The sequence below is a fragment of the Podarcis erhardii genome (assembly GCF_964252035.2).
Source record: "Podarcis erhardii genome assembly, chromosome: 3".
Lineage (NCBI taxonomy): Eukaryota > Metazoa > Chordata > Lepidosauria > Squamata > Lacertidae > Podarcis > Podarcis erhardii.
The window spans coordinates 80237485-80254965 of NC_138507.1; the positions used below are offsets into that span (position 1 = coordinate 80237485).

The 17481-nt window shown below is 41.2% G+C and overlaps 1 protein-coding gene across 1 annotated transcript in view; it reads left to right on the top strand.

Moving 5' to 3' along the window:
- SDCCAG8 (SHH signaling and ciliogenesis regulator SDCCAG8) overlaps positions 1 to 17481 on the top strand; it is a 90981-nt gene that overhangs the window by 10675 nt on the left and 62825 nt on the right. Inside the window, exons 7-12 of the mRNA XM_081856356.1 lie at positions 44 to 108; positions 5781 to 5969; positions 7576 to 7714; positions 11600 to 11752; positions 12328 to 12462; positions 14576 to 14692. Coding sequence (XP_081712482.1) covers positions 44 to 108; positions 5781 to 5969; positions 7576 to 7714; positions 11600 to 11752; positions 12328 to 12462; positions 14576 to 14692 — 798 coding nt within the window. The remainder of the gene's footprint in view (positions 1 to 43; positions 109 to 5780; positions 5970 to 7575; positions 7715 to 11599; positions 11753 to 12327; positions 12463 to 14575; positions 14693 to 17481) is intronic.

Here is a 17481-nt window from a genome sequence, read left to right on the forward strand (position 1 = left end):
ACTTGTAGTTAAATAAACCAGTGTATTTATTTATTTTTTAAAGGAAAATCTAAAATGTCTCTATCAAGAACAGACAGAAGCACTTGAAGCTCAGGTCCTTTCCCTAAGGTAATAAAAAAAATCTTTCTTTTCACTTCAGATTGGTATCTGCCACCTGAATGAATTTTGTTTTGTTTTGCCTCTTTATATCTATCCAAAGTTCAGCATAACAAAGAAGCAATTATTTTTCCACCTCCGCCGTGCTAAGCAGCTGGTCCTTTACCTTTCTCGCCCTGATCTTGCCCCAGTGATCCATGCGATGGTCACCTCCAGGCTTGATTGTTGTAATTCTCTCCACGTGGGGTTGCCCTTGAAACTGACCCAGATACTCCAGTGGGTGCAGAATGCTGCGGCAAGGTCCTTATGGGGCTCTTGCTGTGGGATCATATCCATCCAGTGCTATACCAGCTGCACTGGCCCCCAGTTGAGTACAGGGTCAGGTTTAAGGTGCTGGTTTTAACCTTTAAAGCCCTATATGGCCTAGGACCCTCATACTTATGGGACCACCTCTCCTGGCATGCCCTGTGGAGGACCTTATGGTCCACAAACAATAACATCTTGGAGGTTCTGTGCCTCAAGGAGGTTAGACTGGCCTTGACCAGGGCCAGGGCCTTTTTGGCCCCGACCTGGTGGAACGCTCTTTTGCAAGAGACCAGGGCCCTGCAGGATTTGATATCTTTCCACAGGGCCTGCAAGACGTAGCTGTTCCGCCAGGCCTTTGGTCAGGGACCAGTCTGACCCCCCTTTTTTGTTATAAGACCCAGTATGTAAGTGACCTACCTAACCCTTTGCACTGGCTCATACAAGACCAGCACAAACAGTTGAACCTGGTGAGCACTCATTGTTCCCATTCCCTATAGTTATAATCCATGGGTTGTCATCTGATTTTATTCTGCTCAAAATTAGATTTTAAGCTGTATTTTAATCAATTGATTTATGTTTTTATAGTATCATACTTCGATGTTAGCCGCCCTGAGCCTGGTTCTGGCTGGGGAGGGCAGGGTATAAATAATTTTTTATACTCTTATTGCCGTATTTTTCTTTCTATAAGACGCCCCCATGTATAAGACACCCCCTTTTGGGGGGACTCCGAGTTAAGAAAATGGGGGGATCTATACATGTATAAGACACCCCCAAATTTTGAACATTATTTTTTAGGGGGGGAAACCTAGTCTTATACACAGAAAAATACGGTATTACTACTACTACTACTACTACTACTACTACTATATTTCTGGTGCTCCTATAAAACTTGAAATTTGAACTATGTACAGAAATCTTAAAGGCTTGGTGTATGGGGTGTTAGAGGAAGGGTAGCACATCTGGTGGGGGACGTTGTGCTCCATCTGGGGTAGTTTGTCCCCCTTTGGTCCCCACTCTGCACTTAGCTTTCTCACTTGTGGCTCTTAGAAGATGTCAGTTGTGACAGTGGCTACACCTGGGAAGGGCTTCAACTGGCTGGCTAAACCACGTGAGGGTAGCTGATGGGTCTCAAACGCTCGGTGCGTTAGGGAATTCACTTGCATGTGAAGACAGGCTCTGGTGAATTGAGCAGACCCAAGACCAATAGTACATCCAGCGATCAAGAAGGCTGTTGAGGGAAGTAAGGGGCAGATAGTGCTTGTCAACCTGGGAAGGCAGCCCATCTAGGAGAAGGATAACTTTGATCTTAAACCTCCACTGCCTTGTGAGATATCTTTGGGAGAAGAAAAGGTTAAGGAGTAAACCCTACACAAATCCAAAATAGAATCTCTAAGATAGTTGGATGATGCCTTATATGTCTCCTTCCACCGTCTCCTACCTTAAAGCTGGTGGCAAACATAAGCTGGTTCTGTTCTTTCCTTTGGACCACATCAGTGAGGCTGACGGTGGGGTCTTGTCATATGGGCAACCCAGGACCTCCATACACATTGCCCAGTCTTGCACCCCAGGGAGGTCACTTTAGTGCTGCTAACATACATATGTTGGTGAAATCAGGTTTTTGTTTAAAGCAACACCTGAGAGAGGAAAACCTAACAGCACAACCAGTACAGCTGTATTACCTATATATATATTTCATAGTCTTCTGTTAGTTACAGCTTGTGATATCACTGGTGATGTGTGATTATCACAGGTATTAACATTGAATGATACCACATACTCCACATTTCTCCTTATGCCTAGAACAATTTTTATTTTGTCTTAATATTTGTTTAATGTGGTGAAATGTGTGTGTCTGTCTGTTTGGGACGAGCCAAGTAATGGGAAACCATGTTGCCCATTCAGAAATGTTTAAGTTATTCATTCCCCCCCATGACAACATTCTGCCATTTCATGAACATTATATATATATATATATATATATATATATATATATATATATATATATATATGCTTTCGTAGATTTTCACGGGTACAGGAATGCAGGTTTTGGTGTCCTCGGGTGTCTTCCCGTGTAAAAGTTGGGGTGTCTAGGCGACGTTTCGACGAGGTCTCACTCGTCATCTTCAGGCTGGTGCTTTCGGCTTCTTGTTACTGGAACAGAGCAGGATCTCAGTGTTTGAGTTCCTATAAATACTGTAGAGGGGGTGTGGTGTATAGCCTCCAATGTTCTGGGCAGAGAGGAAGTTCCCAGGCTAGTGTGCCTTTTCTTCTTTTGTTCCTTAATTACTTGAGAGATATCTTGAGTGGTTTCTTGAGTGATATCCTGAGTACCACTGAGTACCTGAGTACCACAACTAGCCGTCTGGAGAGCCGAAACGGAGACCTCACATAAGACAGACACACACACCAACAAACTCCACAAACTAGAGAAACGCCAGAAGCCCAGCCACCCTCCACAGCAACCCATGAAACAAACAGTACATAACATATCAGACAGGATCCTCACCACAACTGAAACCAAAGTACTCTCCAAAGGTTTCAACTTTGCAGTCGCCCCGAGACGCATCCCCACGGAAAACATCATATGCGGAGTCGAAGCTAGCCTAACCAAAATCAACCCAGATGAAGCCAATAAAATCAGACTTGAAGTCACCAACATCCTCTGCTCCAGCAAACCACCCAGAAGCAATTTACACAAAGAAGAACAGAAAGCACTCACCAACCTGAGGAAAGACAACAACATAATCATTCTCCCAGCAGACAAAGGTAATGCCACAGTGGTGATGAACACATCGGACTACCAAGCAAAACTATCAAATCTACTCCAAGATCCTGCCTACAAACCTATAAAAACAGATCCCACCACCTACCTGGAAAAAACCACCAAATCCAAAATAAAAGCCTCTCCTATCAGTGAAGAAATCCAGCTAAGAATCATCCCCAGAGAAAAATCATCCAGATGCCCCAAACTCTATGGCCTCCCCAAGATACACAAAGAAGGAACACCACTCAGACCAATAGTCAGCTCCATAGGCTCACCTCTACAAAATCTCGCTAAATTTCTCGCCAAGCAACTTCAGCCCTATGCAGAATCCATCTCTTCACACGTACCAAACTCCTTCCAGTTCATAGAAACAATAAAGAAGCAAAACCTACATCCTAATGACCTACTTGTGAGCTTCGATGTTGTATCTCTCTTCACACAAGTGCCCATTAATGAAGCCTTGACAGCTATTCAAAACAAATACAATCCCCCCGAATACATCTTGGACCTGACCAACCACTGCCTAACCAACACGTACTTCATCCACAATGGACAAAGATACAAACAGATAGAAGGAGCACCTATGGGATCACCCCTCTCACCGGTCATCGCAAACCTGTACATGGAACACTTTGAAACCAATGCTTTAAACAAGTCAGAACACAAACCCAAACTTTGGCTCAGATATGTTGACGACACCTTTGTAATTTGGCCACACGGGAAAGAAAAACTGGATAGCTTCCTCACACATCTCAACAACTTACACCCCAAAATACAATTCACTATGGAAATAGAAGCCAACAACCAACTTCCCTTCCTTGACGTCCTAATCTACAAAAAACCTGATGGCTCCCTAGGACACACTATCTACCGGAAAAAAACACACACCAACCGCTACTTACATGCACAATCACACCACCACCCTGCACAAATAAACTCCGTAGCCAAGACTCTCATCTCCAGAACCAAACGCCTGGCTGACAAAGACCACTTGACAACTGAGTTACAGAATCTCTCAAACGTGTTAATTGCCAATGGATACCAGCAAAACAGGATTACGAAGCTAATCCAAAAGGAAACACCCCCCAAAAACCAAGACACAGAAGAAAACAATGGCATGGCCCTCCTTCCTTATATCAAGGGCACTACAGATAAAATTAGCAAAATCCTCCATAAACACAATATCAAAACAGCCTTTTGCACCAACCAAAAAATAGCCAATATCCTCAGAAACCCCAAGGATAAAATCCAGTTGGAAAACCAAGGGATCTATGAAATACCCTGCAAAGTCTGCCCAGCCACGTACATTGGACAAACAAACAGACGAATAAATGCACGTATCGCAGAACACAAGAATGCCGTCAAAAAAGAAGAAAAAACTTCCTCTCTTTTCCAACACATGAAAGAAACAGGACACGAAATTAATTTTGCAGATTCCAAATTGCTCTTTAACACGGAACATCACCACAAAAGAATAATCATGGAAGCCATCGAGATAGAGAAACACCCTTACAACATGAACAAGCGTGACGACACATCCCACTTGCCAGACATCTGGAAATTAGCCCTCCCCACAAAAACTGACACCAGATCCAGAGACACACAGAACGCCAACACCAATCAACCACACCAGACCCAAACCCAGACCCTCTCCACAGATGAATTACAGACACCATCCAGTAGCCAATCCATGGTGACACCTCCGGATGCTGCACCCCCCTGCAATCCCTACACAGATCTGGCTGACACAAGCCACAAAACCACAGCTCGCCCCTATACACGAAGCCAAGCCAGAGCACAACTAAGTACAGTACAGCCATCTTCTCAGGAAAACTCTTCACAAAGTTCAAGAGGTCAAGACACAAAGACTTTAACAACTAATCCACACCTAATGACCCACCTAAGTGGTACTCAGGATATCACTCAAGAAACCACTCAAGATATCTCTCAAGTAATTAAGGAACAAAAGAAGAAAAGGCACACTAGCCTGGGAACTTCCTCTCTGCCCAGAACATTGGAGGCTATACACCACACCCCCTCTACAGTATTTATAGGAACTCAAACACTGAGATCCTGCTCTGTTCCAGTAACAAGAAGCCGAAAGCACCAGCCTGAAGATGACGAGTGAGACCTCGTCGAAACGTCGCCTAGACACCCCAACTTTTACACGGGAAGACACCCGAGGACACCAAAACCTGCATATATATATATATATAGAGAGAGAGAGAGAGAGGTGTGTGTGTGTGTGTACAGTGTCAGGGCTGCACAGACCCACTGCTGGGAGTAATACCAGCAGAGCTGTCGCCTCTCTCTTCCCAATAAGCCGCAGACTTTTGCTGTGGGTCTGTTCCTACCAGGTGAGCCACTCCTGCATTTGACTTGTATAGAACTGCCAAGGATTAGGAAACAAGAAAGTGGAGTAAACAGGCTTTGCCCTATTGCAGGTACTCTCTCTCCTTTCTACTGTATTGTGTTCATATGTTTTCAAACCAATACTAGATCAGTGATGTTAGTCGTGATAAGGGGAACTCTGCTTCTGTTATTCTGCCATATTGATGGTCTTTTATCCAGCCTTGTTTCTTGCTTATAGTGTTGTTTGTCATTTCCTTTCTAGAAAAGAGTTATCAGAGTCTCAAAAAAAGTGTGAAGATCTGAGTGGAAGATTAAAGCATCAGCATTTGCTCAGTGCAGCAAGTAGTTCCATCAGAGTTGGTGGCCTTTGCCTACAATGTGCGCAGCACGAAGCTGTTCTTTCCCAGACACATTCAAATGTCCACATGCAAACCATTGAAAGGCTGACAAAGTAAGTAGCGGGATAGTTTAAATCCTGAATTAAAACAAATTATTGCAAGGTGATTTTTAACAGTGTTTAAGTCGTGATTTGGGTGTCATTTGCTGTGAGGTTCTGCACAAACTCCATTAAGTGCAAAATCCATTTTCTCCAAGGTCACCTTTCTTTTCTACCTCTCTCACAACAGTGTGCTTTAGTTGTTTGCTGAAGTCTCGGAGGAGACTTCATGAAGAGAAATTGAAAACTTTGGATAGAATATCGACCAAACACATTTCATGGGTGTTTCTCTTCCTTCTTAGCCCTCTACAAAACCATGTTCCTTGAAGCATAACATTATTGTGCTTTTATTTCTGTGTGGCCAGGTAACTTTTATAGCAAAAGCAGGAGAATTCACTTCAGTACTTTATGTTGTGTATTGCTTTGCATCTGACTTGAAACCATTTCCAGAACTTCAAACCCCTGTTGTGCTTATCAGTCATAAAGCTAGTATGAAAAGGATTTTAGAAAGGTTGCTGGCGAGTTACTTCAGATATCTCTGCTCCACTCTGGGAATGCTGAGCCATTCAGGCTGCCAGACTCTCTCCATCATATTTGTTCATCTAGGTTTTTATGGTCCCTAAGCTTATTTTTCTTACCTATGGTTCTTTTCTCTCCCTTGATGCAACAAGAAGTATTCATACAACATCTCTAGCGGGTAAGAACCTAATTTACATAAAAAGACCCAGTGTCCATCTGGACACCTAACAAGAAGATGGGAGAGGCATCCTAAATGCAAAGAATCCAGATTGTTAACTTTTTCTGTGTACTTTGAGAATAACATTAACATACAATTGCACCTTGAATGTAATAACTAACTATGGTAACCCAAGAGAAAGTTCCATTGAAATAAGTGTGATTTTCCTGTAAACTTAGATAGGATCAGTCTGTCAGTTACTAACCGGGGGCTTGCATGAATAACCATTCACCATCTCTGACATGCATATCTAATAGTCTAGGTCAGAATTGTACATTTGAAAATGTGCATGGTAGTATTGCTTTAATCATTGGCAACAAGCATTTTGCCTGCCTTGCATGGCTTATTCCTGTTCTTCCCTCCCCATTAAACATACGCTATACATCACAGAAAATAGTTGATTCCCTAGTTTACATTCTGTATGCATTCCTTTTATATTACTCTCTTTTAAAGTCCTAAAACAGAAGCAATGAAGAATCCTAGACTTTCTGGTTCTGTGCTGCAGATTATACAGCCTAGGGAATCTGTTCTAGAGTTGAAAAGATTTTCAGTGTAGTTGCCCATATTCAGTACTATAGCTTAATGTGGGATCCATTCTTTATCATTGCTATAATCACGATTCTATTTTGCTGGATGCATTGAACTTCATGTATTTTTTTCCTTCTTGACTGTGTGTGTTTGCTATATTGTGTTCTGGTGGGATGCTACCCAGTTTGCATAAATTGTGATGTACCTGTTACTACTACTCAGCACATCGTGAGAACTCACACCATAATATAAGTTTCAAAACGTTGCTAAAATTAAACACTGATACTCATTTTAAGTGGATTTTATTTCCTTGGTTAATTTATATATTTATTTCCCTTTTAAAAAAAAAAAAAACAGTGAAAGAGATGAGCTAATGGCAGCACTTTCTTCAGTCAGAGTAAACCTAAGTGAAATGCAGCAAAGGGAATCTAACGCTTATGAACAAGTGAAGCACGCTGTACACATGACGGAAGAAGCCAATTTGGAAAGAACTAAGGTAAAATAGCACTACTTTAGGCAAGCCTAAGGATATACTTCTGATTATCACTTGCTTGGAAAAATAATAGAGAGACAGTTACCTTCAAGTCTACTGTGCTTCTCGGAGATGTCTGGCTAGCTGCTTTACAAATCAGAATGCTGGATTAGATGGGTCTTTAGTCTGATGTGATAGGGCTGCTCTTGAGGTTTTGTTGGGGTTGTGAGCCTTGTTAGATACTAAAGCAGTGACTGACTCTGCTCTCCGGAGGTTTCATTATCCCTAACTAGTGCCCATGCTGGCTGGGACTGATGGGTGTTGGAGCCTAGCAACTTCTGGAGGCCCATGAGTTAGCAACCCTTCATACTATAGCAAATATTACTAAGAGAGAGATGCTACTAAATAAAAATCACTGTGCTGCTCTGGCATATATCAAGTGATATTTCCTTTCTTGCCCATCCTTCAGTGAAGTGCCTGTGTTTCCCCCCCTGCTCTCTATTGCATCTCTCACTCCCCAAATGTTGATTACTACGATACCGCCTTTATGTTTGTTTCCTTTCCTATCCAACTAACATTTTGATATGGAGGGGAAATGGGCATGGTGTATTATAAAAGTTGACTAATTAAACAACTAAGTTTCTTACACCAGTATGTTATCTGTGGGGTGTGTGCCCAACAGAATAGAACCGGTCTCAGAAATATGTCTTGGTTTTCATTCATCTTGAGAGAATTAAGAAAGAGCGTGTGTTAAGTTGGTTTTGCCTCCCAATGCCATATTTCAGACAGTCTCCACTCATATTCCTTACAGGGCAAGTATTACAGTTTTCTTAGAAATGCTACTCCGTTAAGTCCTCTCTGTTCAAATTGGGTTTTATTAACTTTGCTTGCTGTTGATCAGGCTTCTAAGCTTTCAGAACTCATACAAGCACTGAATAATTTTTATCATCTATTTTAGGGTGCAGTGTGAATAATATTAAACAGCTTTAAAAACATTTATGGTAGTGAGTTGTCTTGATAATGAGTGCCATCTGCTGTGTAATTAGTGAATTACCTCTAATTGTGAGAGGTTTATAATCAAACGTAACTTTCATGAGAGGGAAGATTAGATTGTATAAACGGGAAATAATTTTCCCATACTATGATTTCAAATAAGTTCTGAAAAGAATACAACTGACCTCAGTTTCAAGACTTGTGGTTTGATTGTTAAAATATTTATAAATCATTCAATGTTTTTAAAATCTTTTAAGTGTTCTACATAAAAATAGTAAACAATAAGTTTAAAACAAAAATGCAACATCGAACAGTGTTATTGTTGGCATCCATCTGTCTCCAGAGACAATGGAGTGCACCTCCAGGGGTGAAGTCAAACCACTGGAGAATCGTATCACCTGCTGTGGCTGCAGAGACCAGTAACCCATAACTGCTGCCTCCCGCATTGTTTTTGCTGTGTTAGCAGCACTGAAATGACCTCTCCAGGGCACAAGTGTTTGGAGGTTTTGGGCTGCCCAGACAACAAGACCCCTCTCCTCTCAGCCTCGCTGATGTGGTCCAAAGGGAAGGAGAGTAATATGTTTGGCACCAGCAGGAGTTGCCAGAAGGATTGGACCCTATCCAACTGTCTTAGAGAGTCCACTCTGGATTTGTGTAGGGTTTACTCTTAGTATTTTTGTTCCCCAAAAATGTCCTGCAAGGCAGTTGGTAAAACAGTATAAAGGGATATAAAAACAAGAATTCATGCAAATAAAAACAGGGTCTGATCTTAGTGGTCAGGGAGAGCCTAGGCAAAAAGATATCTTTAAAAGACTTTGAAGCAACCAATAGTTGCTGCTTCATATACGGCTGCAGGAAGAGCGTTGAAGAGTAGAGGGGTCCATTTTCAGGTTAAAGTACTATGACATTCTAGAACATGCAGTACCATGAGTAGAAGGTTACCCAAGTGATCTAAGTAATCTTACACGTCTGTACAGTGGCAGACGGTCTGTTAGGTAACCTCGTCCTGTTCAGGGCTTTCTATGTTTACAGCAAGGCATTAAACATGGCCCAATGGCTGACTGAGGACTCTGTGCTTCATCAAGGGTTGTATCTAACGCTGCTGTGGCAGCAACATAAGACTGCTCACACACACAGTAGAGCTTCCCGTTGCTATCCTCCAGAGCAGATTTTAGGCGCACACAGGGGGCTACAAGGGGGAGAAGATGAAGCCCTGTTTCTCAGTGTTCAAAACAACCCCGTGCTATTACTTTTTTTTTTTTAAGGCTACATGTAGACAAACACGAAACTGCTGCAGGAAAAGCCCATCAAATTATGTAAACAGTTTTTGAGGATGTCATGTTCAGAGTAAGTTGCTTGAGGATTCCATGAAGCAGTACCAGCCAGTGACTCATTTACAGAGTTGAATCTGCTTCTGTTCTACTCTGTCTTGGGTAGAATCACATTGTTCATTAAGTGGATCAGTGCCTGCAAAGGAGCTCAGAGTTCCTTTATTTTGAACAGTTGTGTACAAGAAGGTATTTTTACTTCTGCACAATAAACTAACTACCAAAATTTCCTGTTGTGCGTTGCTTCTAAAAGGATATATGAGCTCTATTGTCCTTTGCTTTAGGTTACCCTAAAGAGAAGCAAAAATGGGGATTCCCCAGTGGGCATTAGGAACCCCCTCCCAGTGGGTAATGTGTTATTCTTATTGCCTGAAGCAGGAAAAATGTTGTCACGCCACAGGAAGCTCTGCAAATACCGCTCCCTTGAAGTTTCAATTCATTTCTCTTGCCTTGCTTATATATTATTTGCCTAGTTCCTGTTCTAGCTTGCTATTTTTCTCTTCTTGCTCATTCTTACTGTTTTTCCTCACGCTTTAAAAGAAGCTAAGAAATACCTGCCTTCCCATTTAATAATTACAGTTGTACCTTGCGTTTGAAAACCAAGACGCAGCTTCCGACTGGCTGCAGGAGCAGCGTTCTGCAGCCATTCGGAAGCCACAGAAACCGCGCTGGATGTTTGGCTTCCGAAAATCATTCGAAAACCAAAACACTCACTTCCAGTTTTCGATCGTTCAGTAGCCAAACTGTACGGGTTCCAAGGTGTTTGGCAACCAAGATATGACTGTATTTTAGAAATGCTTGTTTTTATGAGAATGCTAGTGTCACAAAAGAAAATACGATTTGCTTGTCAAGACTACAACTTCACTAAACTTGCTCTGAGATTGTAACCAGGCTTATGCTCTTAAGAAAGCATTGGGTAAGAGTACAGCAATTACATTTATGCTCAGAAAGTAAGTTTCTGAGGCTGCAATCCTGTAAACATTTACCCAGATGTAAGTCTCATAAAAATCAGTGGAACTTATACCTGAGTAGACATGCGAGTCTAGTTTTCATTGCATGCTTTGAGTGAGATGTACAGTAGTACCTCCAGTTATGTAACTCTCTGGTTACGTAAACTTCAGGATGCAAAAGCGGCAAACCCAGAAGTATTTGACCGGGTTTAACCACGTGCACATGCACAGAAGCAGTTCTCAGGTTGCAGAAAATTCGGAATCCGACTGGACCTCAGAAACGGATCCCATACGCAATCGGAGGTACCACTGTACTCTGAAATTCACAGTGAATGTTAGCATACTTGCAGCAAAATCCTGTTAAGCATATAGTCCATTATTGATCTAATTCTGTTTGGCAGTCACAGTGATTGGTTCTCTCATATGGTCCAATTTTGAGCAACAAGTGGTTCTTGGGAAAGATTTACAAAAGTTATATCTATTCTTGAAATATACTATACATCTCTATATAGCCATATGTTAACTTATTTAATCTAGAATTTTTGCTTGTCACTTCTACTTTTTCAGATTTAAATCTTGTTCTAGTTTAAAAAAATGAGCTATTAATTTCAGTCTTTAAAATATGACCATTTCCACAGGCTCTAGTCCAATGTGAACAACTTAAAAAGGAGATGGAGAGAAAGAGAGAGCGTCTTGAAAGGGAATTAGCGATACAAATAGATAAGAGGGCTGAAGAGCGAGAAGCAGTTCGTGAAGAAATGAAGAAAGAAAAAGAGAACTTGTCATCGTTGGTATTTTACCCATTTTCTGTATAAGCATTTTGGACTGTAAACAGTTATGCATTCTGCTTTGCTGAAAGGCAGCAAAATTTTGGACCTTTTCTGCCTTGTTTCATCCCCCACCCACATTAAAACTTCATAGCTAGTTTTTAAAGGGTGGGGAATCAATATTGTGTGATCTCCACAATTGGGATCAGCAGAACATAGCTGACTTCTCGTGACAAGCATGTGGTTGTCTGGTGGAAGCGGGGAAGCAGCAGTCACTTTACACTTAATTTTCACACTAGTCCAAAAATATTAGTGACCCCTGACGTGGACTATCTCTATATATCATGGTGTACGTTTCCTCTATAGTTCAGCAAATAAAATGTGTGTGAAGCAGCCTGGAAGTAACACATTTTCTGCATTTGCAAGAGTTTATGTATTGTTATTGTAAACTCTAGTTTTGGGGCTTCTTCTACCTTTTAAATAACAGTGCATTGACCTTCAGCAGTCTATGAAAGCAGTGTATTTACCATTTGAAACATAACAATTTTTAGCTTTGTGCTATCATTTTACTGGTTAATTAAGGTTTTGTTTTGTTTCAGGTTATGTCTTTATCTCAGAATGTGGCTAGTTTGGAGGGTCAAGTGGACAGGATTACAAGGGAGAAGATCTCTTTAGCCAATCAGCTGGAAGAAGCTCAGAAACAAAATGCTTGTCATGATATTGAGATAAATAAGGTAGAAACGCATTACGAAAACAAAGTAATCAACTGACATTGATATAAATAGAGAGTGGTTTGATGCCTTGTAAGTTATGCATGCTAATTGGGCACACTTTTATGATTTAACTGTTGCAGCACTCTTTGGATAGGTTCTTTGTTCACAAAATATGCATATGTATACTGATAAATCCTTTGTAGTACAGTCATACCTCGGGTTACAATGACCAGTTCTGTGCCAACCAAGAGCTGCTTGTATAAGGCAGCTTCCTTCTGTCCTATGCATAGCTGTCAACGTTGACTTTTTTAAAAGGGAAATTCCCTTATTCCGAATAGGATTCCTCACAAGAAAAGGGAAAAGTTGACAGCTATGTTACAGACGCTTCAGGTTGTGCGATTTCAGGTTGCACACCGCACTGAACCCAGAAGTACCGGAACGGGTTACTTTTGGGTTTATGCGCAGAAGCGCTGAATCGCAACCCGCGCATGCGCAGATGAAGCGCTGTGGGTTGCGAATGTGCTTCCTGCACAGATCACGTTCGCAACCCAAGCGTCCACTGTGCTTTTTATTCTTTTATTAATTAGAAGACAGTCCCTCGGGTTCTGATCTAATTCTAGTGACAGCTTCCCATTTCTACATGTGGGAATGGGAGACCTGAATGTTTTATTCTTTATTCCATAAGCTACTCACAGAATGTGTTAGAATCATATAATTGTAGAGGTGGAAGTGGCCCCAAGTGTCATCTAGTCCACCCCCCTGCAATGCAGGAATCCATGACATATGGCCATCTAACCTCTGCTCAAAAACCTCCAAGGAAGGAGAGTCCACAACCTCCCGAGTGAGACCATGTTGATAGGGAGCAATCAAATATGGTCAATAAATAAACTTTGTGGAGAATAGCTATTTCTTAATAGGCTCCCTATTAATTACACAAATTGGTCCATGTACTATGTGACAGTGGATCATTGCTGTGAATGCAGAAGGCGGAAATAGTCTTATTATAAAGCTAAAATAAACTTTACGCTTGACCTATCAAGCAGCAGATCATTCTTACAGGGCAGGGGGGAGGAGTATGTGTGCTTGTATAATTTTTTAAAACTGGTGTCAGAGATACTGTATTGTTCATGCAGGCATAATTTACACAGACACTTTCCACGTGGCAATCATATTAGAAATAATGGGTGATATCCAGCCAAGTCATATGGAAATAGACTCACTGAAATCAATAGAATAATTACATTGATTTAAATTGGTCTATTCCAAGTATGATTTAGTTAGATATCACACAGTGGAACTAGTGGATGGGGAAATATTATTATTTCAGAAAAAATATGTTGATGTTTGAATACTTGTACAATGCAGTATTTCCCATAGTTAGGAGCAACTCAAATATAAAGCCTAAATGTAATTTTGAAAAAATGATTATGGCTATACCAACATGGAAGGGGGGACACTTGGGAGGTATTTGTGCCCCACGAAAAGTGCCCTGTTTCAATTATTTCAGAGAAAAGACTTCAAGGACATGAATATATTGTAGCTTGTATTGAGGTGAGTAGGGAGGAAATGTGTTCCTATTGCCAATTCTGCAGGGACAGCACTTGCTTTCTTGCTGTTCTGCACAGTAATGAAACTACCGCAGGACAGCAATGAAGAGATGTCATTTCTGTTGCCTCAGTAATGGAATGTGTGTCCCTCCCTTTCCCTCTTGCACCCACTAAAAAGGAGGAAATGCAGCTTTGTTGTGTCCAGCAATGCCACCGCTTAGCTGAATATGATTGGCTATGTGATAGTGACAACATCACATCCAACATGTGTTCCCCTATTTGCTGGGATCATCTGGATTGATAAAATACAGAAAGAAATTGGCTCCAAGCAGTAGCAAATAGGGGAACAGTAGCTGCGAGCAGTTGTGAACAGCCATGAAAAAGCATAGGATTAGGAGGCTTTTAACCATGTGGGCTGGTGAGTTTGCACCACTTTTACTTTGAAAATATGTCTGACTTAGCCCTAAAATAAACTACTAAACAATAGATTTTGAAGATAACCAGCAGAGGGCATCAAAAGCTCTCCTTGCAAATAAATATTGCTCTGTATCCTGAAACTACACGCTGTTATCTATTCAATCTAACAGGTGTGTGGAGAAGTACGCTATCAGTTGAATCATGCCAAAATGAAGAAGGATGAGGCAGAAAAGGAACACAGAGAGTATAGAATAAAAACTGTAAGGGAACTTGAAATTAAAAACCAGGTAAGAGATCATGATCAAGCTGTTGTTAGAAACTTGAATGTGTTTATTCTTCCAGTAGTGATAACTAGTTGTTATACATTCTAAATGGCAAGAAACCAGCTATTCCTAATGAAGAAATTGTATTTTTTTCCAGAGAGTTTTTATCCTAAAAAAGTTGTAGGTATAAATAGCAATGCAGTACTTAAAATACTCCATCGTATGCCATGTGTAAACCAACATGCTCTGTGTATATATTACGTAATATCAATTTATATACATTTGTTTGTAGTCTATCAAAAGTTAAGACACAGTAACCACTGTCTAATGTTAACAACACTGTTCTTAAAAACACAAGTTAAAATACATATTCTGTTCTGTCTTGCCTTTATAAAAACTTATTTTTATTAATTAGAAATTTATAAGATGTCCAAAAATAAGTTACTGCTCATGTAATACTGTATTGGCAATTTGTAGGCTTACTACTTGGTTGTGTCTTTCAGACTAGGGAATTTAACACTGGGTACCTGTTAGAATGCATTCCTTATTAGTAAGCATTTAATATTGGGATAAACCACTACTAAATTAGGAAATTGGACATGTTTATACTGAATCCTCTGAAATCCCTTGTTATACCTTGCCTTTCTGCCAGTTTCAGTTTTCACTGGCAGCACTACAGAGCTTTGTATTAAATCCCTGTTCTCATTAAAATGCACATATATGTTATGGAACATGTAGTGCTGTGAATTGAAACTGCTCTGTTGCCAATAAATAGCCATTAAAATATGATTCAATACAGGAATGGTGTGACTTAACATTTTTGTAGAGTTTGTGAAAGGAAACTAATCCAAAGATGGCAGCTCTCAACACTGTATCCAGTTCTGTTCTAGAGGGTCCTTCAACCTCCAATGTGTGGGTGCCCCTTGTGTATGTGGAAGTGTTTTCTGTTAAGTCAAAGCCACCATTAGATACAGCTTCTTTAAATCATTTGGTTATCTCATATCAGTACAGATGCCTTCAAAGTTTTTTGTAACCTTTTTAAGGCCTACAGAGGCTTAAAACAATTTGATATTAACTTGGGAGATAGTGCAGCTATATGAATTTGTATACTAATGAATTGAGAAGTATGAGCAAGAACATTTTGCGTGGCTCATAAACATGCTGATAAACTTTTGAACTAATGGTAAAATACCAATTTGGAACTGGAACCAGTATTATTTCCCAATAGCACGCAGTCTGTGCAGACTGCTCTGTGTTGTCTGTTGGAAGCAGGGCATGGTGCAATGTGAGAACTGCATTCCTACAATCTGCTCTCAGAGTAAACAAGGAGTAGGGCCTAAACCCACCAGGGCATGTATGAATTTGCCTCAGAAGTGATTATGATGTGCAGAAGTTTGCTGTGATTTGAGTGTGGGAGTAATAATGACTTTAGGGAAGGGCCATAGTTTAGTCATTGAATAGATGCTCTGTGTGCAAAATGTCCCAGGTCCAATCGCTGGGATCTCCAGATGTAACTGGGTCTGAAATCCCGGAGAACTGCTGCCCATCTTCTCAGACAATACTGAGCTAAATAGACCGATAGCCTGGCATAGTATAAGACAGCTTTCTACATCTGTAGCTTATGGAGAACATAGCATCCTAATGCAACAATAGATTGGGGGCTGTACGCCAATAACATAGCTGGAGCCAGTGACAGGCATGGCAGGCCCACACACACACGCACAGACAAAGACACTCCTTTTTGCAGCATAGAAGGGCAGATTACTTATTACCCTTTCAAGGAAAAAGAAGGGGAACACAATTGTCCTGAACTCTTGGCCTACCTGGTGGCAAGTAAGTATGCGAAGTCCCCAGTCCAGGGTAAATCCACATGTCCAAAGTCCAGAACAAAGCAGTCTCAGAGATCCTGGAGCACCCAAGCCAAGATTCATCTACATGGGCAGTTGAGCAGACACAGCACCTCAGCTCTGCTGCCCTTTTATACTTTGTCTGCTGATTGCAGCATCTGGCCTTGATGAGGCATGTGACCCTCACCTGCTCCAAGCCTACTCCAGCTCTGGTGATGGGTTCTGTTTCTCTGGTTCCTATGCACTGAGCTCCATCCCCTTGTCATCCTCCATCACCCTGTGAGTACTTCATACGCCAACCTCTCCTTCCCCATCCCCAGCTTGCCCCAGTATGTCCCAGCCCCAGCTACACTCCTCACTGGGATCCTCTTCCTCCTGTTCCTCTTCTCCATTGCCTACCAGTTCATGAGAACAGTTTACATGGAGAGGAATGTGCACAGGGGTGCATAGCATCCCTCCCTTGCAGTGGTGCCCTCTCAGCTCCCAGGCAGCTAATTTTGGTGGCTAGTCACATGTAGGCCAGAGAAGAAGCAGCTATGGGATCACAAAATGGTGCAAATATGGAAGACTTTACTAAAAAGGAAAATTGAAACATAGGTATAAGCAGCCAAACAAGTGTCAGGAACCTCCCTTTCCTGGAAAAAAAAGAAAGCCAAATGCCCTAACATTATTAAGTCTGTAGTGGAGAGCCCAAGCTACGGGGAAAATGAAATGTTCTGCCACTTCTGGATCTTGCTGCTTCTGTGATCAGATTTGCATAGTAGAGACTGGCCTAGAGAATTCAGACACGTATTGCTATAAGCAGTTGAAAGATAAGAAACTGAATGAGCTCCAGTTCGTGCGTTGCCTGTTGTTGGTGTTGTAAATTAGCGCTAGAAAATAAATCAGAATTCATTGATAATTGTACTGGTTTTTCCTGATAATTGTACTGGTTTTATGGAATATGGCGTAGAAAAGAGTAAATGC